The sequence below is a fragment of the Manis pentadactyla genome, chromosome 14 (assembly GCF_030020395.1).
Source record: "Manis pentadactyla isolate mManPen7 chromosome 14, mManPen7.hap1, whole genome shotgun sequence".
NCBI lineage: Eukaryota > Metazoa > Chordata > Mammalia > Pholidota > Manidae > Manis > Manis pentadactyla.
In genome coordinates, this window is record NC_080032.1 from 74,916,144 (window position 1) to 74,943,351 (window position 27,208).

The following is a 27,208-nucleotide window of genomic DNA, read 5'->3' on the forward strand; positions in this document are numbered from 1 at the left end:
TTATGCTTGAATGTTTCTACTTCACTGTAATTTATTTTCTAAATAACCAGATTTTTAGAGGTTATAAGGGACTAGTGTAAAAATAGAGTGCTGTTTATTAAGTGTCATTCAGGGGACTTAGCAGAAACTTGATTTATTTGCTCATTGGACAATTCCTTTTGCACCAAAGAAGGTCACTGAAAAGGTTGGTGTATTTCCATTGTACTCTTACTACAACTCCCACTCTCAGTTTAACCAAACTATTAAAAAACTGGAGGACAAGCTGTTTCCAGAAATGAACCTTTCAACTCCTCTGAATTCAAAAGCTGTCTTTTCTGAGAACAAAGACTTTGTGCTTATTAAGTGAGTTGTCAGAGTGAGTTCTTCAGAAATCTCAATTTTTTCTTCTTTGAATTGTCTATTATTTCAGTGGTTTAACCTCTTGAAAACTGGTGTGCTCAATTTCTATCTTGGAAAATTTTTAATATTGTTGTTGACTTAATGCTGTCTGAAGATTTGTCACCTCCTTTTGGTTTATTTTTAGCAAGAGACATACTGAGATTTAATTTATCTAGTGTGGGCCATAGGGTGTTAATATTTCCACTACTGAATGCCAGCAGTGTGCTCACCAGGACTGATATTTCCATTAGAGAAAGTGCTGTCAGAATACCAGAGACCAACAGCTTAGATCTGTGGTTCTTGGCAGATGGTTGCTATTTTCTTGAACCCTGATGCACAGGCCCAAGTATTCAAGTGCTAATAATAAGCAGAATTACCCAAGGAATTAAAAGACAGTTCAAGCTAAGTAGTCATTTAAAAATAGCAGCTCTGAATTGGCATCAGAGGATTACATCAGAAGCTGACATAAAAATTTGACAAGGTACGAGAACTTGCCATCCCACATAATGTAAAATTATTGTTTTGTAGGAAGAATAATATTTAACAAGTGATACCTTAGCTTTCAAAATTAGTTTCCTTGGAAAAATGTGCCACAAAAATATGTTTGCATCAAACCACTATATTCTTTAGTGTAGGAATTAGTTTATATTTAAAGCCATTCTTGACTAGCATTGTAATTAGGCAGAATGGAGTATGGAAAAGGGGGATATTTATAACTTCCACATTTGACTAAATACTTAAGTGATGAATGATGGTGTATCTTTTCCATTTCTTTATTGAGCAAAAATATGTGTGCATAGAAATTGGTGTGCAATGAATCAAAAAGACAGAAGGACAAGTCATAGTGACTGTCCCTAGAAAACTAGAAAACATAACAATTTAGAGGGAAAGACTTAAACTAGAGATCATCACACAATATACTTCATACTATAATCAAAGTGTAAAGTGCTACATATGCCAAAGGAGAGAAAGTAAAGAAAGCCTCACAAAAGAATTGAACCCTGACTTGATATATTCATAGGAATTTCCTGAGTGGAAAGGAAAGGAAATGGCATTCGAAAAAGACTAGCATGTGCAGTTATGGAAGTTCATAGTTAACGACTTATTATCATATTAGGATGGAATTATACAGGGAGATAAGGTTGTAAAGGGTGATTAGTTTCAATTTTTTTAGGCCTCATGAGACAGGTTTGTACTACAGGCTTGCTACTGAAGCCCACTGAATTTGTTAAGAATGGGAGTCATGCAATCAGATTTATGTTCTGCAAGGTTAATTTTAATATCAATATGAAGAGTAGACTAAAATAATTAGAAAATAAGAACAAGGATATTAGATAGATGTCAGGTATTGAAATAGTCCATTTGAAAAATGGTCTGAGCCTGATCTGATTTTAGTAGAGATTCATAGAGCAGATCTGAGAGACATTTTAGAAGAAAGTCAAAAAAAAAGAGAAGAGATAAGAAAGGCTTTGAGCTTTCTGTTTTAAGTAAATGAGAGATAAATTACATCATAAACTGAGATATGAATTAACGAGCAAACTTGGATGGTGTAAAATGAGTTTTTTACTGGACATATTCCATTTTTAAAAACCTGTGGAGGACCAAGAATGAAAGAATATTGAGAGAACTGTGTGACCAATCCAAATCTGGTACATTATAGTGGTACCAGAAGAGGAAGAGAGAAGAAAAGGGTAGAAAGTGTCTTTGAGGAGGTAATTGCTGAAAACTTCCCCAATCTGGGGAAGGATATCATCTCTAAGGCCATGTAAGTGCACAGATCTTCCAACACAAGGGACCCAAGGAAGACAACACCAAGACATATAGTAATTAAATTGGCAAAGATCAAGGATAAGGACAGACTATTAAAAGCAGCCATAGAGAAATAAGATCACATACAAAGCCCATCAGACATATCAGCAGAAACCTTACAGGCCAGAAGGGAGTGGCATCATGTATTTAAGGCAATGAAGCAAAAGGGCCTTGAACCAAGAATACTTTATCCGGCAAGATTATCATTTAAATTTGAAGGAGGGATTAAACAATTTCCAGATAAGCAAAAGGTGAGAGAATTTACCTCCCACAAACTGTCTCTACAGTGTATTTTGAAGGGACTGCTATAGATGGAAGAGTTCCTAAGGTTGAATAGCTGTCACCAGAGGTAATAAAACCACAGTAAAGAAAGTAGAACAGTTAATTACTAAGCAAATGCAAAATTAAATCAACTATCCCCAAAGTCACTCAAGGCATAGACAAGGAGTACAGAATATGATACCTAATGTATAAAGAATGGAGGAGCAAGAAAAAGGAGGAGAAAAAAAGAACCTTTAGATTTTGTTTGTAATAGCATATTAAGTGAGTTAAGTTAGACTCTTAGTAAGGAAGTTGCCCTTGAACCTTTGGTAACCATGAATCTAAAGCCTACAATGGCAATAAGTATATACATATCGATAATCACCCTAAATGTAAATGGTCTGAATGCACCAATCAAAAGATATAGAGTCACTGAATGGATAAAAAAACAATTCCCATCTATATGTTGCCTACAAGAGACTCACTGTAAACCCAAAGGCATACACAGACTAAAAGTGAAGGGATGGAAAAAGATATTTCGTGCAACTAATAGGGAGAAAAAAGCAGGTGTTGCAGTACTTGTATCAGACAAAATAGACTTCAAAACAAAGAAAGTCACAAGAGACAAAGAAGGACATTACCTAATGATAATGGTTCAATCCAACAAGAGGATATAACCATTATAAATATCTATGTACCCAACGCAGGAGCACTTACATATGTGAAACAAATACTAACAGAATTAAAAGGTGAAATAGAATGCAATGCATTCATTCTAGGAGACTTCAACACTCCTCTCACTCCAAAGAACAGATCAACCAGACAGAAAATAAGTAAGGAGACTGAGGCAATGAACAACCCATTAGAACAGATGTAACTAACAGACATCTACAGAACGCTACACCCAAAAGCAGCAGGATAAACATTCTTCTTAAGTGCACCTGGAACATTTTCAAGAATAGGTCAAATACTAGGCCACAAAAAAAGCCTCAGTAAATTCAAAATGATTGAAATTGTAAAAACCAGTTTCTCAGACCAAAAAGGTATGAAACTAGAAATTATGCAAAGAAAAAGAAAAATCCCACAAACACATGGAAGCTTCACAACATGCTCCTAAATAACCAATGGATTAATGACCAAATAAAAACAGAGATCAAGCAATATATGAAGACAAATGACAATAATAATTCAACACAGCAAAAATCTGTGGGACACAGCAAAGACCATGCTAAGAGGAAAGTATATCGCAATACAGGCCTACCTCAGGAAAGAAGAACAATCCCATATGAACAGTCTAAACTCACAGTAAATGAAACTAGAAAAAGAAGAAGAAATGAGGCCCAAAGTCAGTTGAATGAGGGGCATAATAAAGATTAGAGCAGAAATAAATAAAATCAAGAAGAATAAAACAATAGAATCAATGAAAGCAAGAGCTGGTTCTTTGAGAAAATAAACAAAATAGATACACCACTGGCCAGACTTATCAAGAAAAAAAGAGAGTCTAACCACATAAACAGAATCAGAACTGATAAAGGAAAAATCACTACAGATACCATAGAAATACAAAGAATTATTAGAAAACACTATGAAAAATTATATGCTAACAAGCTGGATAACCTAGAAGAAATGGACAACTTTCTAGAAAAATACAACCTTCCAAGACTGACCCAGAAAGAAACAGAAAATCTGAACACACCAATTACCAGCAATGAAATTGAACTGGTAATCAAAAAACTACCTAAGAATGAAACACCTGGACCAGATGGCTTCACTGCTGAATTTTATCAAACATTTAGTGAATACCTAATACCCATCCTCCTTAAAGTTGTGCAAAGAGTAGACAAGGGAATACTTCCAAACTCATTCTGAGGCCAGCATCACTCTAATACCAAGACCAGGCAAAGACACCACACAAAAAAGAAAATTACAGACCAATATCCATGATGAACATAGATGCAAAAACACTCAACAAAATATTAGCAAACCAAATTCAAAAATACATCAAAAAGATCATCCATCATGATCAAGTAAGATTTGTGCCAGGGATGCAAGAATGGTACAACATTCGAAAATCCATCAGCATCATCCACCACATCAACAAAAAGAAGGACAAAAACCACATAATCATCTCCATAGATGCTGAAAAAGTATTTGACAAAATTCAACATCCATTCATGATAAAAACTCTAAACAAAATGGGTATAGAGGGCAAGTACCTCAATATAATAAAGGCTATATATGACAAAACCACGGCCAACATTATACTTAACAGAGAGAAGCTGAAAGCTTTTCCTTTAAGATCGGTAACAAGAAAAGGATGCCCACTCTCCCCACTTCTATTCAACAATATACTGGAGGTCCTAGCCACGGCAATCAAACAACACAAGGAAATAAAGGGCATCCAGATTGGCAAGGAAGAAATTAAACTGTCCCTGTTTGCAGATGACATGATATAGTACGTAAAAAACCCTAAAGAATCCACTCCAAAACTATTAGATCTAATATCTGAATTCAACAAAGTTGCTGGATACAAAATTAATACACAGAAATCTGTGGCATTCCTATACACTAACGATGAACTAGAAGAGAGAGAAATCAGGAAAACAATTCCATTCACAATTTCATCAAAAAAAAATAAAATACCTAGGAATAAACCTAACCAAGGAAGTGAAAGACCTATACTCTGAAAACTACAAGACACTCATGAGAGAAATTAAAGAAGATACCAATAAATGGAAACACATCCCATGCTCATGGATAGGAAGAATTAATCTTGTCAAAATGGCCATCCTGCCTAAAGCAATCTATAGATTCAATTCCATTCCTATCAAAATACCAACAGAATTCTTCAATGAACTAGAGAAAATCGTCCTAAAATTCATATGGAACCACAAAAGACCTCAAATAGCCAAAGCAATCCTGAGAAGGAAGAATAAAGTGGTGGGGATTATGCTCCCCAACTTTAAGCTCTACTACAAAGCCACAGTAATCAAAACAACTTGTTACTGGCAGAAGAACAGACCCATAGACCAATGGAACAGACTAGAGAACCCTCATATAAACCCAACCATATATGGTCAATTAATATACAATAAAGGAGTCATGGCCATACAATGTGGAAATGACAGCCTCTTCAACAACTGATGTTGGCAAAACTGGACAGCTAGATGCAAGAGAATGAAACTGGATTTTTGTTTAACCCCATACACAAAAGTAAACTCAAAATGGATTAAAGGCCTGAATGTAAGTCATGAAACCATAAAACTCTTAAAATACAACATAGGCAAAAATCTCCTGAATATGAGCATGAGCAACTTCTTCCTGAACTCATCTCCTTGAGCAAGGGAAAGAAAGTCAAAAATGAACACATGGGACTACATCAAACTAAAAAGTTTCTGTATGGCAAAGGACACCGTCAACAGAACAAAAAGGCATCCTATAGTATGGGATAATGTATTTGTAAATGACATATTCGACAAGAGCTTAACATCCAAAATATATAAAGAACTCACAAGCCTCCACACCCAAAAGGCAAATAACCCTATTAAAAAATGGGCAGAGGATATGAAGAGACAATTCTCCAGAGAAGAAATTCAGATGGCCAACAAGGACATGAAAAGATGCTCCACATCACTAATCATCAGGGAAATGCAAATTAAAACCACAATGAAATATCACCTCACACCAGTAAGGATGGCCAGCATCAAAAAGACTGGAAAGAGGGAATCTATGGAAAAGTCCTGGAGCAGAAACATAATTTAGGAAACTGTAAGAGAGCCAGTGTGCCTGGAGTCCAGGGAAGGAGTGAATGAAGCAAAATAAGCATACATGTTAGATGTGACTGGATGACCTTGTTAAGGACTTTTAAAAAGGACCATGTTAAGCAGCTTGATATTTGTTCTAGTAGCAGTGTGAACTCGTAAGTGATTCTGAGATAAAATTTTGAACAGATTTTCATCTTTTAAAGATAACTCTGGCTTCTGAGTAAGCATGGATTTAGTAAGGGAAGCAAAATTAAATGAGGGAAGACCAGTTAGGAAGCTATGGAAGTAGTCCAGGTGTCAGAGACTGGTAAGTCTGCCTTTGAAGGTAGTAGTGCTGGCATAATGAAATGAACAGAATCAGAACATTTAGGAGTAAAAGTACCAAATTAATGAGGATGGGAAGTGAAAAAGAGGGGGTGCCAAGGATTACTTCTTGGCTTCTGTCTTATGTAAACAGATGTATAATAGAAACTAAAATGGCACCTAATGGGTGATAAATAGATTCTAGGAAAACATGCCATTCAGGTTGGGGTATAGACTTTGAAGTGTGCTTGAGATGGCTGGTGGTGATTCAAGGAAGAAATCTAAGCTAGAGACCTCAATTTGAAATCATCTACAGATGGGTGGGAGTTATGTGAAAGGTGTAGATAAATTTGCTTAGAGAGGGAGAGCATAGGGTCAGAAAAGAAAAGCTTTCTTATTTAGATCCCAAATCCCTCAATTTTTTTCATAACATCATACTGCTTTTGCATGTAATGTTTAATCCATCCAAACACAAAATCTCTACGTGGTACTTTCCATATACCACTTGCTTTACATAGTGCCTTTCTAAGCTTATCTGTAAGTAAAATGAAAGTGTGATCATAAAAATGAACAAAATCAGTAACAACTCTTTAATTATAAATAATATCTAATTAATTAATACCATAAATGTACAGTGAAGTCCTAAATTCTATATGTCATTCCATAGACTATCAGGAAATATCTCTGTACAGTTCCCACGTCTGTTTGGGTCTAGGATTCATTCTTATTCCTTTTGGTTTATAACTGTGCCAATGCCCTAGTTCAATTAGACAAATTATACTGCTCACTATTATGTGTTTCAATTGATCCATTTAGAATGAAGTAAAATAAATAATAAGTCAGACCTGGTCTTGTGGAATTTATGTAAGCATATGTAGTAATGCTTAGTCAAAAGATAAAAAGGCCTTGCTAGAAGTACTATAGAAAACCCACTGGCCTAGTATTCAGATATTTGGATTCTAGTTTCAGTGCCACCAACAAATGGCCTTGGGCAAACAGCTCAGATTCTCTGAATCTCAATTTCTTCATCTCTGTGACAGGGAGATTGAACCAGACCTCCAATTTCTTGAATTCTTACACTCTGTAATCATGTGAAAATCCTTGAAGGAACATGAATTATTCAGTAGATAGCAGTTTATAGTCATCTTAAAGAATCCTTATTCACCACTTTTCCTAGAAAAAATAATTTTTCTGTCATATCTGATCATTTTTAGTACTAAAAAAATAGCAAAGATATTCATATTGACATTTTCCCTCCAATCTGATGCTGAGTGTGTCATCAGACTCAAAACCTGTTGGAGAAACTGTTCTGCACTTCCAATGATTTTCTAATTCTAACCTGATATTGGGGCTTTTAACTGTGAATAGCCTCATGTCATACTGCATGAATTATTACTGTGTATTCTGAAGTCTAACATTTCTTACACTTATATTTGATCTCATATTTCTTTTCAGTTTACTCAAAGTTGCTTTTTTTAAGGGCTGACATTTGTTACAACACATTTGGTTTTTGCCTATAACTTGAAAAGTTCTTTGAGTACATTATTGACCCTACATACTTCTCAAACCAGAAAAAGAAGAAAAGAGACAAAAACGATGATATAGGGAGAAAATAGGAGTAAAAGTGACAAAATAGCAAGTCAAATGGGAGAAGTTGAGAGATGTACTTTTCTGTTGAAATTTCACTTAATGATTCCACTGGCCCTACTGAAGGTTGTCTGAATCTTTTGTGATATTCCTATTGCCCTCTGAAAGGAGACAAATTGTAAATGTTTGAGGGAAGGGAGGAGCAGTGACAATTCTCAAATCTGAATGTTGATTAGATGACTTCAAAGCCAATTTGTCACTTAGGGAACCCATAGGTTGATATCCTTCTGTCTTCAAAATAGGGCGCAAGTGCTGATTTCTTGATTTATGGTTCTACAATAATAACACATGCCAAAATTATGTTGCCTACTAGGGGACCTCAAAATGAGGTCTGCAGTCTCCAAGATGCTCACAAGGGTGTTGCAAGATTATTTTCATAATAAGTCTAATATCACTTAACTGTGTGCACAGAGCGGAGTTTACAGAGGCTACATGACATGAAGTATTGCAACAGATTTAATGCAGAAGCAGATAGGACAATACAGATGTCTTCTGTTAGGCCAGACATTAAAGAGATTTGCAAAAATGTAAAACAGTATCATTCTTCTCTCTAAATATTTTGTTTTTGAAAACATAGCTATTTTTCATAGGAATATATTATGTTTACATGAAAGATATCTTAAATATCCTGGTTTTATTTTTAATATGATAATTGTTGGTAGATATAACCCACATAAATAAAACTCTTTGTACTCTTCCATAATTTTTAAGAATGTGATAGGGTCATGAGACCAGAAATACAAGCACTTCTGTTTTACAGCAAACCCTACCACTGGTCAGTTCCTGCTTCCACCTGGAGCCAAAGAGTTACCTAAACACTTGATACTCTTCCTTTCCTGACCGTGTAGGGATTGCAATTCCAACATGATCCTCTGCCTAACCTAAATTTTGTGTTTACTCTACATTGTTGGCAAGATACAGAGTTGCTATTTCACTGAAGTTCCTTTGGAAAATGTTTCTTCCCCAGATATAATGTATAATGTCCATGTACATAGTAATTAGTAGCCAAGGTAGCAGAATCATGGGAGTGGCTCCTGGTTTATTACTGGCAGGAATTCTATGTACTTTTCAAGCAAATTGGATTATTGGAAAGCACAATAACCTGGCTTGTAGAAATTTCAAAATAGGTTTCAGTTCTTCTGTTACACATGACATTTCAGTCTGTAAATATCACACATCAGTCAGAGAACTAATATGGGTAGCCCTCACTTCATTGAGGAATGAGTTACTGAGCATGAAATGCCAACAACTATATCCCAAGAGAATATTTAAATAGTTTCAGACAGTCACAGGGAAGAAATGCCAGGATTTGTAGAACATATTTGTCCATTGATCTATGCTTGAGTTCAGGGCCCTGAAAAGGCATCAAGCAGAAATTCTCCAGAGGCAGAGATCTGTATTTGGGCCTATGTTAAAAGAATATTTTAAGTCAACCAGAAAAATAACAATGCTTGTTCTTTTACACAACAATGTGCTCACTTAAAAGAACATGTGATTTTGTTTTTCTTAATATTTCACAGCGTTAAATATTCTTTTAATATTTTTAATGACTGCATGTAGTCTGTCATATGGCTACAGCATTTTTAACCTGTTTATTTTTAAATATTAACATTATTTCTAGTTTTGTTTGCATACATATATCCTACATTCATCTGATAATCTTTTAAGGACAAATTCCCAAAAGTAAAATTGTTAGATCAAGGAAGAAATCACATTTTAAAGATTAAAAGAAAAAGTACATGTTGCTCTGTATTGCCAGCATGTATGAAAGAGCCCATTTCCCAGGAACTTCACTAACATTGCCAGGATCTCCTTTAACATGGCCAACTCTTCCTAAAATAGTCAGATGCAAGTTATATTTGGATATGCTTTAAAGTTGTTAGGCCTTAGTCAGATCTCAGAATGTCATGTGGTTGGTTTCTTAGCAATTTATCTTTTAATTTCTTTCTAAACTTCATGCAACAGTAGTGGATAAATAGAGACACTTATTTCCATTAAGGTACAAAAACACTCTTCCCAATATTTGCACATACTAATATATAATTTTCCTTTTGGATGGTACTATACAGATATTACTAGATTTTTGTTCTCCTATTCCTAAAGGAGTCTTTCTTTTCCATTACCTTCAGATTTGTTATTCTCTCACCCTATGACTGAGAGGAAAAAAATATGAAATTTGTATGAGTGGTATTTGTAGAGTTAAACCTATTGCTACCAATATAAATTACCTCAGAGTACAGAAATAAATAATATGGGCTCAAGAGTATAACTTTCCTCATTATTATCATCATGCTCAATGCATTTTTATTTTAGGAGGAAAGATAATTATTTTGATGTAGACATTCTTAAAACAAATGTGTAGGGCATGCCCACAAATCTGGAGACGCTGGGGACACATCTGTGAACAAAGCAGACAAAAAGTTTCTGCTCTCATGAAGTTTACATTCTTGTATTTGAAAATAAATGCGTAAGAGGCATAGTATTCACCAAACAGTTTTGTTGTGGTGTTTATTTTCTATTTCTGTTTCTTTGTTGTCATTCATATCAATGAGATAAAACATGCACACAAGAAAGCATGGGTGATTAGTATCTGACTTAAGTCATTACTTAGGCAACAAAATATACCAAGTAACTATTCTCTCTAAGCCTTCAAACTGTCCTCTAACTGACCTTGATGTCTACAGGCTTCAGACAAATGGTTTAGTAATTGAGGGCAATAAATTTGAGTCAATCACATTTAGTTAGGAGAAAATAAAGCCTCAGTGTGCTAAAACAAGCTGACCTTCTTCTGGCTTTGCATTTTTATTGCACCCTTCCTGCTCTCCGTCTGTGCTTGATGCTGTGCTGAGATCTTCTGACCTTAGCAGTACTTGCTGAGATATGTCTGGACTACAGTCCTCACTAGGTCTTATTGCTAAATTGCTCAAAAGGAGAAAATTATTGGAAAAAGTATTTGAAAGTCAGAAATAAGGGTTTTGAGTGACTAGCCTTGAAAGTAAAATTCTTGTTACAATTAAAATGCTCAGTTTAAATGATGAAAAAATATGTAACCTGTTTTAAGCATTATGTTTCAAAGTGTTGTTAAGGACAGTTAGGAGATAGTGAATAATACCATTTTTTGCTTGACACTGTAGCTGCATGGTATTCATTTCACCTTTTAGTAACTTGATATGCTGAGAAGAGACTGGACATTAAAGACTGAAGTTTTCTGGCCTGCATAGTATTAGAAGCCAATTCTTAGACCTCCCACATGACCGGTTAGAAACCATTCAGTTAGTGTCCATACAAAAGGAATTTGGTATTTTGGTTTATTTGTTTATTCATTTCTTTGTTTTTCAATGAGTCACTATAAAGAGTTCCTTCAAGTTTTAAATTATGCACATTAAATTTTTCTGAAAACTTGTTTGTTTAAAATTAGTCTTTCTATCAAAGCCCTGTTTACATCTAATTACATCAAAGCAGTATGTAAAAATCATGTCAAAACAGTATGGTGCCAAAAGTTATCTGTAGACACTTCCCAGGAGCTTGGAGATAATTGAATCTAATTCTTCTGATGGAACAAGACGATGGCAACCTGATGAACCCATTTGAGGATTAATTGTCTTTGAAATAGAAATTCATATGCTAAGTACTTTCATATATTTAGTTCAGTAACAAACATTTATTAAGTGTTTAATGGGTGCTAAATCTTACAAGCATATGCAGTCCAGAAATGAATAAGGCACAATTACCCTAAATAACTTCAAGCCTAGTAAGGTTTAGGCTTCTTAAATTATTTTTGTTTATTTATTATAAGAGACTCTAAATTTCTGGTTTTCATTATTATCTGGCCAAAACTCATTTAAATATATTATATCCCATTTTTAATCATATAAACCATCAGGTCCCCAGCTGGTAATAATTTACTTAACAAATGCATAGCTAAATAATCAAAGATTTTCATACATTTTTGGAAAAGATTAAAGATATCCTATAATCCACATTTTATAGACAAAAAACTGGCAGGAATCTGGCTTAAGCCCCAGTTTCCAAAATCTAGTCAAAAGGGCTTTCTAGTGTAGTCTATATGAGAGACAGAATACAGAAAAATAATAATTAGTTGGTGCTAACGATCATCTTAATTTGACTGAGATTATTATTTTGTCTTATGCACTAGGGGTGGAATTCATTCTCTGTTCTCCTTGACATTTCTCATGTATTATTTCTGTACCATTAACAGCTTAATAGATATATTTACTTTGCATTAGTTTTCCAGATCAAGAAATGCGTAAAGTGGCAGTTCAACAGTTAGACAACCTCTCGAATGATGAACTACTGGAGTATCTCCCGCAACTAGTCCAGGTACGAACAGCAGAGCTGCCAAAGGATTCCAGGACTTCAACTAATAATTCTCTTTAAAAAATTTTCAGTGAGTCAGCTATAGACAACATAAAAGTGATATTGCAATTTGACCAACCAAGGAACTAAGTTCTGGCTCATATGTCAACATGCATAATGTAGGCATTCTCTAGCCAGTTACAAAAAAGGTACAGTTACAAAAAAGGCATATATAATCCAAAAGGAAAGTTTTTTTAAAAGAATGTCACTTATCAGTACTCAGAAAATATAGAAATGGTTGTGATAAAATTGTTTCACCTGACTATGTAAAACAATAAGTAAAAGAGGCCATAGCTGCAGTTTACGTACATCATTGTCTTCAGACATTCAGACAGCCTCAAGAGTTTATGCAAATTGCTGAAATCATCTTTGATGCTCTCACACCTTAGAAATTCATAAATTTTTCCATCCTTGAGGATGGGTAGCATATTGAGGTATTTCTTTATGTGTATTTTGAATGAATATTGTAACCACTTTTTTCTTCTGTCTGTGCTACACTATAAAACTGGTTTAAACTATTGAATGTGTGTGTGTGTGTGTGTGTGTGTGTGAGAGAGAGAGAGAGAGAAAGAGAGAGAGAGAGAGAGACTTAAATGGCTTATTGAGCAACTAAAGATAGAAACTGCCTCTCAAGCAGGATTGAGCATTTTTATGACAAGAGCGCAGTTTTATTTTCACAACATACTCAGATTTCTGGGATGATGATGATGGGGACCCAGTACTCACTATTGAGGGTGAAGTCCCTGACAAGTGCAGGTGGAGGTCCCAAGGATATCAGGGGCTGCCACTGCCGTCCGAGTGATCCACCAGGTTGAGTATCCTAGAAAATCTTAGTTGTTCACAGTAGAAATCAGGGAAAGGAATTGGGAATGGGTGGATTATGGTGGCAACAATCAGTTCTGAAACCTCTAAGTAAAGCTTCAAGGCCTGCAGATTAATACTGATACATCAGTTGGTGGATTCAATTAAGGCTTTCAATGTGCATTAATTTCATCTCCCAAAGAGAAGAAATATCTGCTGTTTAATAGTGCCATTTTTATATACAGGACACTGATTATGATACTATTTTTGTGCCAGGATTTTCTGTCTAGACATAGTTAACTTGACCAGCCACCTGCGCTTGTTTATTATTCTATTATACTAATGCATAAGTAAGGAATGGAAACAGACTACACAAACCCAAATTGTGTGATGTGTGTATATTATCAAATACATTATTAATATATTATCAAATACATTATTAATATATTTTTTATATGTTTATACTATTTTCCTTGGTCTTTTTTCAAGCCTCTTAAGTCCCTCTGTATTCTGCTATAATTTCGTAACTGAAAAGAAAAGAGTAAAGTAATCATATCTCTTACTTCAGGCTGTCAAGTTTGAATGGAACCTTGAAAGTCCTCTGGTGCAGCTCCTATTACACCGCTCACTGCAAAGCATCCAGATTGCCCATCGTCTTTACTGGTAAGACTAGCTAAAACAGGATAGGAAACCTCTTTTGTTGTCATCTTCTCTCTGTGGGGGAGCTTTAGAAGAAATTGAAGATTCCTTTAACTGGTAATTGATACAAACTTCCACTTAAAATTCAGCCGAGTTTGAATCTTTGTCAAGGTTATTTTTATTTATGAATATAACTGTCACCATCTTCAAAGTCTTCCTATTGTACGGTTGCTGCTGTTTAAATCCATCATAATTTTACGTTTCCTATAGCTTGAAATCACAAGTTCTATTTGTGGTCATATCTACTTGTTGCAAATTTCAATACAAGGTCTAGTTGTAGGACAGTTTTGGATGTTTGGGAAGGACATGTGATTTAAAAGTGATTTCTGTACATCTATGTATAGAGTACAGGCCAACATATACTCTTTCTTTTGAAAATTCCCAGGGCACTAACTTTACCCAAAGCATAAATTTGAAATATTATTAGTGGAGAAATGAGACTTAAGAGATACCAGAATTTCTCCCATCATTACATACTCTTGATCCTATTGAATATGATGTTCTTTGGATGCTGTACTTTCAATTTAATTACTAACCTTGTAGTTTCAAGTTCATAGAAAAATTTTAACATTTTAAAGTGTCAATGACCTATAGATAAAATTGGATCTATCTTTTGTCCTCATATATTTATGGCAGAAATTATTAATGGCTTTAACTGCTAGGGAAGAATTTTAATTAGTAGGGGGAAAAAAAGGAAGTCATTCTTATTTTTCAGTATCATATTTTTCTGCTTCAGTAAATGATACTTATGTTGACATTACTTGTCCCATGTGAATGACTTAAACATTTCATTGCAAAGGAGAGATACACAGAACTGTCAGGTACCAATGTTTGTTTTAATGCTCATTTTCATTTTTAAGGCCTATAAAAAGCAGAACACTTCCTGCTTATAACACTGGGTCCTTCACTTAATAGACTCTCTTGCCAAGCTCTAAATGAAGTCCTATTAGGGTTTTCCATCAGCTGTTGCAGTGCTAAGAGAAGTTAAGTGGATACACTAAGTGATATTCTTCTGTCATATTAAAACTTATTTTAATTCATGTGTATATGCTTTCTCTGTTAAATTCATGTTTACATCCCTTAAAATTTCACTTTTGTTTCTTTTTTTACCTGTGTGCATTAAATGAAAGCAAATTAAAAAGTAATATGACCAGATAACAATCTTGATTTAAATATCTGAACCATAATACAGAAGTATATCAGGTATAAAAAGTATATAAAAAGATAATTTGTAAAAAGACTTATTTAAAAATAGAACAAAATATTAAAGACATATCCTAATAGATTAACGATTGTTTAAATGCATGTGCTACCTTTGTAAGTTCCTCACCTGCTAAAGCAGCATGAAAATTGGAGTCATTTGAAAGGCGACAATGAATGAAAGCAAAGTTGTAAATCAATGTCATACTTGCAAGTTCATAATAAATATAATTATGTCACTGTTACCACCAAAGAGGTTGGGAGAAAAGCCTTTCTATGTATAATTCTCACCTTTATGAAGAAGACAAGGAGCAACAAAAGAGCCTACCACTCCTCTCACTGATTCAGGAAGAGAATAAGATAGAAGGAAGAGAAAAGAATATCAATTACAAATGGACTGCTTGTTTTTGATTACTTAATTTATGAGACTATGGAAAAAAGGAAAACTAAAATAAGGAGGGAGATTTTTAAATGCATACACCCTTTTAAAATGTAAATAAAAATTAAGAATCAGGCAAAATATACTAAGCATGAAATAACATTTATATTTAAAGCATGTCTTGAAGTTTAAAAGACAGCTGGCACTAGTATCATGGTTGGGGAATATTTATGTGTAGAATGTTTGAGTTAAAACTTTAAGGACGAATTTGAGACCATTCATCATGCACGCAAACAAAGAAACAAATAAACCCTCAGTGTATCTTTCCTGAAAAATAAACAAAAAGTAATGCCCTGTAATTATAAACAAGACGAACAAACAAACAAACACAACACTAAAGGTAGGGATCCATCAGCCATCAGTTTATTGATTTTTTTTTTTAACTTGGATGACTACCACCTTCTCAAATTCAGCATATCTAGGACTGAACTCAACATCTTGTCCTGCACATCCAGGGCTTGGAATCTTTTCTGGATCTTCCCTGTTCCTTACTAACATGCTTAATTGTTCACCAAGCCCTGTAACTCCTTACCTCCTAAGTAGCTCTCCTCCAATCTGCTGATTCCACCTGTCACTGCCACTAACCAGAAGGTGGTTGCCCCAGACATTGAACCATGAATAAGCATGCTCGGACAGAAAACCACCTTGACTTCTTGGCATCATTGTGGGTAGCTTTCCTGAAAGCCGAAATTGCCCTGGTATTAACACAAGTCTTCTCCATTGGAAGGGTGAATGCACTATTGGTAGCCCCTATTTTTCATGGAAAGAGAGTTAACAATAACCTTTCGATTTGGAAGGTTTAAAAAGCTTTCCATCCCAATTTGCCCCTTAAAAAAATGGCAGGCTGTACAAGATATGGAAGCAACCTAAATGTCCATCAGTAGATGAATGGATAAAGAAGAGGTGGTACATATACACAATGGAATATTATTCAGCCATAAGAAGAAAACAAATCCTACCATTTGCAACAACATGGATGGAGCTAGAGGGTATTATGCTCAGTGAAATAAGCCAGACGGAGAAAGACAAGTACCAAATGATTTCACTCATATGTGGAGCATAAGAACAAAAGAAAACTGAAGGAACAAAACAGCAGCAGAAGCACGGAACCCAAGAATGGACTAACAGTTACCAAAGGGAAAGAGACTGGGGAGAATGGGTGGGAAGGGAGGGATAAGGGCGGGGAAAAAAAAGAAAGGGGGCATTACAATTAGCATGTATAGTGTGGGGGGGGCACGGGGAGGGCTGTGCAACACAGAGAAGACAAGTAGTGATTTTACAGCATCTTACTATGCTAATGGACAGTGACTGTGAAGGGGTATGTGGGGGGGACTTGGTGAAGGGGGGAGCCTAGTAAACGTAATGTCCTTCATGTAATTGTAGATTAATGACACCAAAATAAAATTAATATAAAAAATGGCAGGCTGTAAATAGGAACTTTAATTATTATTTTCTGTTCATACGTAGGTCCCTCTTCCTATCCTATAGTAATTAATTATAGAAGCTTAAATTCAGTGCCTTTTTCTGAGTTGAATGGGGGTCTCCTAAAAGATACCCACATCCTGACCCCAGGAACCTGTGACTATGACCTTATTTAGAAAAAGAGCCTTTGAAGATGTAATTAAATTAAAATCTTGAAATTAGACCAACCTGGATTTTTAAAGTGGATATTAAATCCAATTATATGTGTCCTTGTAAAAGACGGAAGGGAGCATACACACAGAGCAGGATGTGACGATGGAAGCATTGCTCAGAGTGATGGAGCCCAAAGCCAGGGAACGCCAGATCACAAGAAGCTGGAGGAGGCAAGGAAGGATTCTCCTGTAGAACTTTAAAGATAAATACTTCAAGTATGTTTTTAAAATTTGGAGCATCAGTATGCTATAGAATATGCCATAAATGGAAAGCAATATTGCCGACTTTCGTGCTCCTAAGCTGGTTGAATGAACTCCAAGGAAGATTCAATTTAAATCAAAATCAGTATGGTAGGGAGCCATTTTATAGCATGGCTCCTTTATAAATTGTTACTTAAGCCCTGTGCTGCAAAACTCTGAAAATGTTTCCTTCAAAGTATGGACTCAGGCTGAGATGAAACTCCCATTTGGAAACTTTGTAAGTGCAGCCATTTTCCTTCTGTTTTATTCATTGATGTATCACAAGCACCTAGTCCAGTACTGGTGCTTGGCAACTATTCCGTAAGTTACTGGTGAATAAATAAATGACTAGGACTAAGTTGCCTGGACCCAGCTGTGCACATGGAGGCTTGTGACAGAAGGGGGCAGAAGAGGGCTGTTTGAGCAGTCAATGGGGCCGGATGCCAAACCAGAGATGGCAAGGCTAGAGCAATTTGGAGAGACTGGCCCAAGCAGGACAAGACAACGGAAATCACCAGTGAAGTCAAAACCGGACTGGAGGCAGAATGTGAGCAGAAGTCAGGAATTAGGGCTTGAAGACCAAGCTGATGCAGCAGTGTGTGCCGGTCCTCTTGGGAAAACCACAGAGTGAATGAGGCAGTGGTGTTTCGGGTATGCGGCCTTTCCAAGGTGGCACATGGTATTGAAGAACTATATCCTATAAGCTTTAATATGTTACCCATAAAATTGAGAGAATGCGAAATATGCCCATTCATTTTTTTAAACAATCTACTCTGAACTTTTCTTATCTAGAATTTTGGGGCAATTCTCAAACTGGGAACTACTCTAAATAAAACAAAATAATGTGGAAATTTTGTATCATGTAATTTGAAATCACACATGTCGCACTTATCCCCTATCCTCAATATTTCTCCCTTGATGCCTGAAATTCTCTCATTAATGGGTCACTTCTTTAGGTTAAATATTGTTTCCTCCCAGAAGTTCTCATCTAATATGAAAAAATACATGTCAGAATGTAATACTTATGATGAATTAGTTTGTCCTTTGTGGATTTATGTGACAAATATTGAGGTGCTAGATACCGTTGAACCCGTGTGGGTAAAACAGAATGGTACACTTGCCTAGAGAAGCCCCTAGACTAACAATACATTAGCATCCTGGCAACAGGAAGGAGCTCATTGGCTATGTGGCAGAGGCAAAGGAGAAGGAGAGAATGGACAACAAAATGTCCTTTTGACAGTTTTGCCTATGACCCTTCCAAATACAACTACAAGGCAGAGAGGCGAGGCAAGCCATCAAGTCAATATGAAAGCCTAAACGTGTGCTTCCATTCTGTCAGAGTTAAATACTGATGAGGCACAGAAATGAACACACAAAGGAAGTAAGTGCTTTCTCTGCTTTGATGTCCAAAACACTCCCCAAAGTAAGAGTAAGAACTGTACTTTACGGAGTTATCATGGTGTGACAGAGAACTTATGATACAGAACAATAGGAGGTTTCAAAGCCTCAATCCTTTACCTTCTCGAATCATTTTATTTCTACTAATTCACCTTTTCACCTTTACAAATGTAATAAATAATAAAATACTCTTCACTTTTTTGTAAGGAGAAGATATGTATTGCTTTCATTTAATATTGATCTCTTATAATTATCTTTTGCTGTCATTCTCAGAAAAGTACACACCATATAAAATACTTAGAGGAAGCAATTCACTAATCTAACAATTGTTGTTCTCTACCTCAATCAACCTGAAAAAAAATGTGACATAGTTGTAAGGAAGTTTACCTTTTATATATTAATCTGTAAAATCCTTTAGCACAGTTTCCTAGTGAAGGTATATTTTAAGAATAGTTGTTTTTGTCTGCTTTATTTCTATTTTATATGATAGAAGTTTTATGTAGTTCCTTTAATAAAAGATTTTTTAAAAACTTAATATAATTTTTAAATTAATTTTCTAATATCATTATGTCTTCTTACTCCTGTTAAATATATATGAAAACAGAATCTCATAAAAAGTTCTACCACATCAATGCAAAAGCCAGGAACAGAGCTCCACCTCAACTATATCCTTAGTTTAAATTATTATCCCTTCAAATTCTTCTATTATTTTTTAAAAAGTGAAGATTTATAAAAATAAACTATATACACACACACACATATACATGTATATGTATATATATATATATGTACTAACTTCATTATATACCACCAGCATTATACTGTCTATTTTTCACTGTTTCTTAATCAGACTGTAGCTTTGCTCTAACCAACAAAATATATTATCGACAAAAAGGCAATCTGTTCAGAAAGTATCTTTGTCTTCTAATAATATTTGAATTTGTCTTCCAAAATGAATAGTATAACTAACGTATTCATAGAGTTACATGAAGTGAAATCAAATGGAACCTTAAGAATCATCTGTTATAATACTTTTTTCCCCCAGAAAGAGATTTCAACAAGTTAAATGATTCATCCAATGAAATCATCTAGGTGGCTATAGAATTGAGATTAAAATCTTTTTTAAATGACATCTCAGGCCCAGTTCAGGTCTCTTTCTAATTCAATAACTACTTACAAAAAAAGTGCAACTTGAAGAATTAAAAATGTTTGTTCTTCTGTCAATAATTAGGAACTCATTCAAATACTGAAGGGCACTTTTCCTTAACTTGAAGCAAAACTGAAGAGAAAACAGCATCCCAAATTGAGATATTTGTATCTAATAGTTCAAAATTTTTGCCAAAAATATTGTATCCTCAAAGAAGTTTTGAAGGAAAGAATAAGTTTTTCCCAGAATCTCTTTTGTAGTTCCTGATTCTTACTTAAAACACTAAATCTGCTCTTTTAGTTTTCCTATTAAACCATGAGTGTTAAGAAAACTACTGAGTAATTTACTTAATAGACTCAGTTTGTACTTATTTTTAATATATATTATATAAAACCAAGACTTTCTCAGTTCTCTCAAAAAAAATATTTAAGAAATTAGAAATATGCCAATGAAATTCAAGTTAGTCCATTCAAGTTAAATGAATAAGAAAATTAATTCCTGTAGTTCAGATCAGAACTTGGCAATAATAAAATGTAAGCAAATCAATCTTTGGTTTCCTTTTAAATAATAATACTCAGGAAGCAATTGGATCTATAGAAGCCTAAAGACCAGGAGAAAGATCTGGATTGATGACAGAGAATCAGGACATATCAGTACATTGATATACTTACCAGGCTCCCATTTGGGCTCAGTCATCCCCTAAATTTGGAGTCCCCATCTGAATGTCCCTGATTCTGGACCCAGATAAAAAAAGAGAGGTTTAGCACACTATGTTGACCATATATTTAGGTGTCATGTTTAGAAGTAGCACACATCACTGTTGCCTGTATTCCATAGGCCAGAAATCAGTAACAAGACCCCACCTAGGTGCAAGGGAGTGTAGGAAAGTGGACCAGGTGTATATCTACATATAAAAACAAATGCTGTTTATCTGGTAAACCCAGACCTGCATCTGCGAAAGGTAAAGCAATAAAGATGATTCAAGAAATTTGGCTGTCAAGTGGTAGGAAAAATAGATATGAGAAGAAAACTAGCATTTATATTAATCAGCTTTCTTTTCAAAAGCTAAAATTGATCTCAACAAATAAAAAAGACTACTGCCTAGCTACTTCATTAAGAATCACTATTTTGATAAACAGCCTCTAAAAATGTCTTTTATCCAATCATTCTATAAATATTTCTAAGACATTACCTATGGGTATATTTTATAGCCATTTTACCTGGAGAGCTCATTATTTGTTTATGTAACTATGGTGAATGACTGTCACCCCTCATGGGGTCCAAAATTGAAGTAAGTATCCCTACTTTATACTCTTTTAAATTATACCCTCACCATTCCCAAATCTTTTTTATATGCCATGTCATGGTTTACAGATATTATCAAGATACCCAACACAGAAAACCTGGCAGCCATTATTCTTACCTAATAACCTTCCTCAATTCATCAGTCCTTAAGTTCTATTGTTTCTCATAAATATGTCTTGAATTTGTCCCTTCTTCTTTATTAACTTGGCCAGCACCTTAGCTCAAGCATTCAGTATCACCTACTTGTACTATTAAACAACCTCCTAATTGTTTTACTTTGTTTCCATTCTTACCTGTCCATCCTCCACACCACTCTCAGAATAATCTTTACTTAATAAATACAGTTTGATTCCTAACTCATAAAGTAAACTCTAGAGCCTGAGTAACACACAGCTTGGTAGCATAATTCCATAATTCCAATCAGTTCTTTCTTACTGCTAGGGTTTAGAATGATTAGACTATGAGATAAAAATCTATTCTCCGTTAATAAGAGCTCGCAATAGGTTTTTATGGTCTTAACTCTGCCTACTTCCCACCCCCATCTTGTCTAGCTTTCTACATTCATAGTCTTTCCTATTCTCAGGTAGTTAATCAAATTTTTAGGGGTCTTTCATGCCCTGATGACTTTGTACATGGCATTTCCCTCTGCTTGAAATGCAGTTGTCCCATTATTTTCACAGATTCCTTTAGGACTTAGCTCAAGTTTTTATGCTCTTTGGAGATGTCTCTGAACTTGATCCTTGTACACACTACCAGTACAGTTCTTAGCATATTGCATACTTTGCCCTTTTCTTTAAGACACTCTGGGCTACAGGTAACAGAGAATCGTGATTCAATTGGCTTAAGAGATATGAAACATTAATTTCTCACATAGCAAGATGTTCCTTTAGTAGAGTGGTTCCAGAATTTATCATTGCCGCAGCTCATTGATTTTGTTATAAACCCAGTTTCTTCATATCTTTCTGTCTGTCAGTATGTTGACTTGTCCTTAGGCCAGTTCACTTCATAGTTACAAGAAGACTGCCACAGTTGGTGTCATACATGATACATGTAGCAAAGGAAAAGGGGCTGATTCTTATCCAGGCAGAAAAATTTTCTTATAAACCTCATAGCAGAGTTAATTTCCTGTATCATTTGCCAGAATTGGGTGATTATGTCATCCTGAACTACTTAACTGATCAGATGCCAATTAGATAATTGATTTACACAATTGGTTTAGAACATTCAGAGTTATTTCTAAGCTGGTCTTCTTCCCTGAAGATTTTGATATCTGAAAAATATCAATTTTTTTCTTCAAGTGTGAAGTGGAGAATAGATTTTGGTATAGATAAAACCCTATGTTTCCTTTCTGGATTGTGAGTCCCCATCTTAACCATCCATCCTTAATACAGAATATTGCACATAGTACATATAATTGGTACTCAATAAATACCTCTTGTGTGAATTAACAAAAATCATCACACCATATAGACATTTGTACTGCCTACAGGTTAACTTATCTTAACTGCTGCACTTAAAATAGCAGGTAATCAGAACAAATTACATGATACTATATGTACAGAATTGGCTGTTGGTATTGTAATTACTTTTTTTGCTGTTGTTATTGAAAGAAAGTCTTATATTAGTTTCAGGTATACAATACAGTGGTTCAGTAGTTACCCATATTATTAGTAGATCCTCACCCCCACTGGTGCAGTTATTATCTGTCAACATAGGAAGATGTTACAGAATCATTGGCTATGTTCTTCTTTCTGTATCACTATCCCCATGACCAACCTACATTATGATTGAGAATGGTATTCTAATTACTTTTGCTCTTTAAAATAAAACAATAAACTCCCCTAGCTCTCTGGAACTGGGTAAAGTTGAATTAAATGACTGAGGGAAAAATATGATGCTCTGGAATAAAAGTTTTTTAAGAGATATGAGGTGTTAACACTGATTGGATCCACAGTGTAAGGTGCTTTATGCTGATTTAACTATTCTGTTTCTTAAAACTCTGATTGAAAATGCAAGACTACATCTAGTGATTTGGCAAGAAGTGTTTTACGGTGAGACCTTTCCAAGCAGCCACTAACTATGTTATAAAATAAAATTTTTTGTGTTGAGTCTCTATGAGCTTTGGGGAATTACTGAACAGTTTCTGTTTTTTGCTGCCTCCTATGTTCTCCAGTTTGTTTATTTGGACTCTGAAGATTCATGATTCTTTTTGTTTTATATCAGTTGATGAGTAAGTTATTTATTTTCAGGCCTTATTTTACTTTCTATCTTTACTCATCAAAAGATCACTCTTTGAAAAGGCTAAATGGAGATTTTTCTTGCTTTTCTCCTAACTCAGTTTCCTATTTCACTTGTGTTAATTGTATTTACAAGAGAGAGACAGTTACTTTATTGTTCCTTGTCTAAAGAACTTCATATGCATTGCTTTTATTGAAACAAAATTCAGACTTGAATATTTCAATCTAACGCTTGTCATGTTTAATAAATTAGAATTCTTGTTTTTGTTTTGGCATGTATGATTCATTTTTGACCAATAACGAATGAACAGCTTGCACAAATAGTGCTTGTCTTCAGAGTTGACAGTCTGCCTGATACACTAACCACACTTGACAGGATGTCCAATAATTGGTGTATCTTGCTTGAGTTTAGTCATCTAAAATTGTTAAAAGGAAGAATCCTAATGTACATTGTCACTTTCCTTTTTAAATTGGGCACTGTTTACCTATGTTTTCTAAGGTGCTATAAATGTCATTGATTTATCAAAATGGTAGAACTTTTTTCTTCCAAGTAAAATTTATAATCACTTTCAGAGAGGCTGCTGCTCAATAAACTGTTGGCATAAATTGATTGATTGAATCAATGGCATAAATTGAAAATCTCACAGGACTTAATCCAGAGCTTCATTCAGTTACTAGATGTTGTGGGGGCAGCTGCATAAGTAGACCAGTGGCCTTCAGTGAATAGAGGCAGAAAAGTGCTTAAGAAATATATTGCAGAAAAGCATATTATGTTAGTCATTCATTCTTTCATTCATCTATCTGTTCGCCATGTTTTATTAAGTGCCTATTATGTACATAATTTATAGCTATTTTGTGAAATGGATAGAAATTATAAAGAAGCAATAACAAATACATTTTAAATAATGTGGTTTTATTTTAAACCTTCTAGCTATTTCAGGCAGTTACCACAGATGCTAAAGTCTATTTTTCAACTCTGTTGTCTCAACAGTTAATTTAAACACTTCATTCAGTGATTTTCAAGTCCTCTTTGATTAGATTATGAACCCAAATTCAGTGTGTTCATTCACAATTATTTATTCTTGGAAATCATTGTGTCAAGTGCCAGAGAAGCCCTTTCCATGATCAAGGAACTTCCGGAACTGATTTGGTGATGAGATGCCAACTTGGATAATCTACTACAATGTTTTACTATGCTTTCTCCTATAAAGAAAAGAATACTGAAGCTCTGACTTGAAAAGTATTACTAATTCTAATCATATAAGTATTAGCTTCCAATACTCTTTCTTGTCATAACAGCCCTACTTTGTAATAAACATAATACAGTAAATGCCAGATACTAGTCACTTTTTCATACTAATTTTTCATACTAATTCACAACAACTCCATTATCTCCATTTTTTCAGATGAAGAAATTAATACACAGAGAGGCTAAATATACAAAGCTATTAAGTAGAATAGCCAAAATTCTGTGCCCTATCAATACACTGTAACCTTCAAATCCACTAATATTGTGAAAAATATCATAGTAACAATGAAATAAAAAAATCATATAATAGTAAGAGTATAGGATTTAGAGGAAGCATACTTGAGTAGAAATTCCAATTCAAGTCTCTACTAGCTGTATGGTCTTGAAAGAATTACTACACTCCTGATCTTGTTCATAATTTGTAAAAGAAATGTAATTATGCCTAACAGAGTTATTGTTAAAATAAATTGAGATCATGGATATTAAGATACTTAATATATATTCAGTATATTTAAAGGATATATTTTTTAATCATTTAGGAAGCATAAGAGGTAGCCCCAAAATTCTAGTTCCCAAGGTTATATCACAAATTAATCATCATCTAGAATTCAGATCTTGGATTCTTGACATTTGACTCCTCCTCCTACCATTGTTCTTTATTTTATTCCAATTAAACTTTACAATTAAATTTAATAATAGAATTTGAAATGGGTAGAAGTGCGAGCAGAAAAGTTACTGTATGAACAAACTGGTTTGCAGACCTATTGAGAAAAGTATCTTGAAACATCTAAGGGTCAGAAAAAGTTGAAATATGTGCATCATTTAATTTCAGAGAAATTTACCAGACAAAGGAATCCAGCAACATTCACAGACTGCCTGTTGATACATGTTTCTACATTTCAACAGCCAACATCCATATCACTCACATCACTCATCTGCCTGCTAGCCCAATTCAGAACAAGAAAATATGATACAAACTTGTATCAATCCTTTGGTTATTTTAAAGGATTATGACTCAGCCCTGCAAATGAAAAATTGTACTCACTCAAGAATTTGGGAACATAAAGAGCCCTTTAAAATAGCAAGAGGATGGACCACCAGAGTATTGCTAAACTGACCACACTAGGACAGCATTACAGACTGAGAAAAGAAAGATAATCAGTGAAATATCTCTTGAAATGGGAAAGAAAATGTGATTGGTGCTTACCTTGGATTTTTCCATTATTTAGTCAGATTTTAAAATCTTGAATGATTTATTCATTTGGTGTAAAATGTTTATAATAAACTTTGTTATTGAGCATGTGGCTACAGTGAAATAATTTGTTCTTGAGGTATAACACCGTTTACTCAGGTTTCACTTTCAGGGTCATAGTTGGAAATTCCTTCCAATCTGACAATTGGTTAATGGCAAGTACTGACTGGATATTTTTCTTTTCTCTTTCGTCTACCTGGGATCACCAGCAATGTCTATGGTGAAGAAGTCATTTGTTATTTCTGTACATAAAAGTTAGGTCTCATTGGTGCTCTAACCTCTGGATGACATTGTGCCCACTGTTTTTGGTATTTTATGTTAAAGCAGCTGATGATCCCAGCTATGACACTTTAAGCTTTTTTGATCCTGGGCAATTGACTTAAAATTTCTGAGCCTTCATTTCCTCATTTGTGCAATAAGAATAAAGTAACCTACCAAAAATACCTAGCATAGGACCTGACACCTATACATAATACATATATGTTGAATAAATCCATAGTCGAAAGTACTGAGATTTTTTTAGGGTGCAATGACTTAAAATTATACAGTATGTTTTTGTACAGCTCTTAGCCTTAACAAATATTTCTTCTGCTTTCCCTCTTTCCTTTTTTCCTTTTTGTTTTTAATCAAGTGATGAACTTTATTTGCTGGAAGATAGTTTGGGACTATTTTAATTAGCACTCCCCAACCAAAGTATATTATCAGATAAGTAGGTACATATCTGTAACTCTGTGATCTCATTCATGCACATTTCATCTAAGTGTAAATGGGAAAGCTATGTAAATGGGAAAACTCCCAGGACCCCATTTCTAATATTTCTCATCCCACATCTTGCCACCATTCTGGACAGTTTAATTTCCAAATGGGTGATTCAGCTAAAATCCTGAGTTTCAAGAGCTTTTTACATTCTTTTTCACCAATTTTAGTTCACACTTAAGCAACTCCTTTCCATGGTTGCATATTAAATCTTGTCATACTAGGAATGGCTCCACATCTAGTGTTTGAAACTCAGAAATCTAGTATGTTAGCCTTTCACATTTTGACTTTACTGCACATACTAAACATGGA

General features: G+C 34.6%; 1 protein-coding gene across 9 annotated transcripts in view; it reads left to right on the top strand.

Annotated features, from left to right (window-relative positions):
* The window catches only part of PIK3C2G (phosphatidylinositol-4-phosphate 3-kinase catalytic subunit type 2 gamma), a 378,973-nt gene that overhangs the window by 169,963 nt on the left and 181,802 nt on the right, over positions 1-27,208 (top strand). For all 9 annotated transcript variants that reach the window (XR_008993799.1, XM_057492030.1, XM_057492029.1 and 6 more), the window contains 2 exons: positions 12,410-12,503; positions 13,909-14,003. Coding sequence is in view for 8 of the 9 variants with exons in the window: in XM_057492030.1 (XP_057348013.1) it covers positions 12,410-12,503; positions 13,909-14,003 (189 nt within the window). In the remaining variant the exon portion in view is untranslated. The remainder of the gene's footprint in view (positions 1-12,409; positions 12,504-13,908; positions 14,004-27,208) is intronic.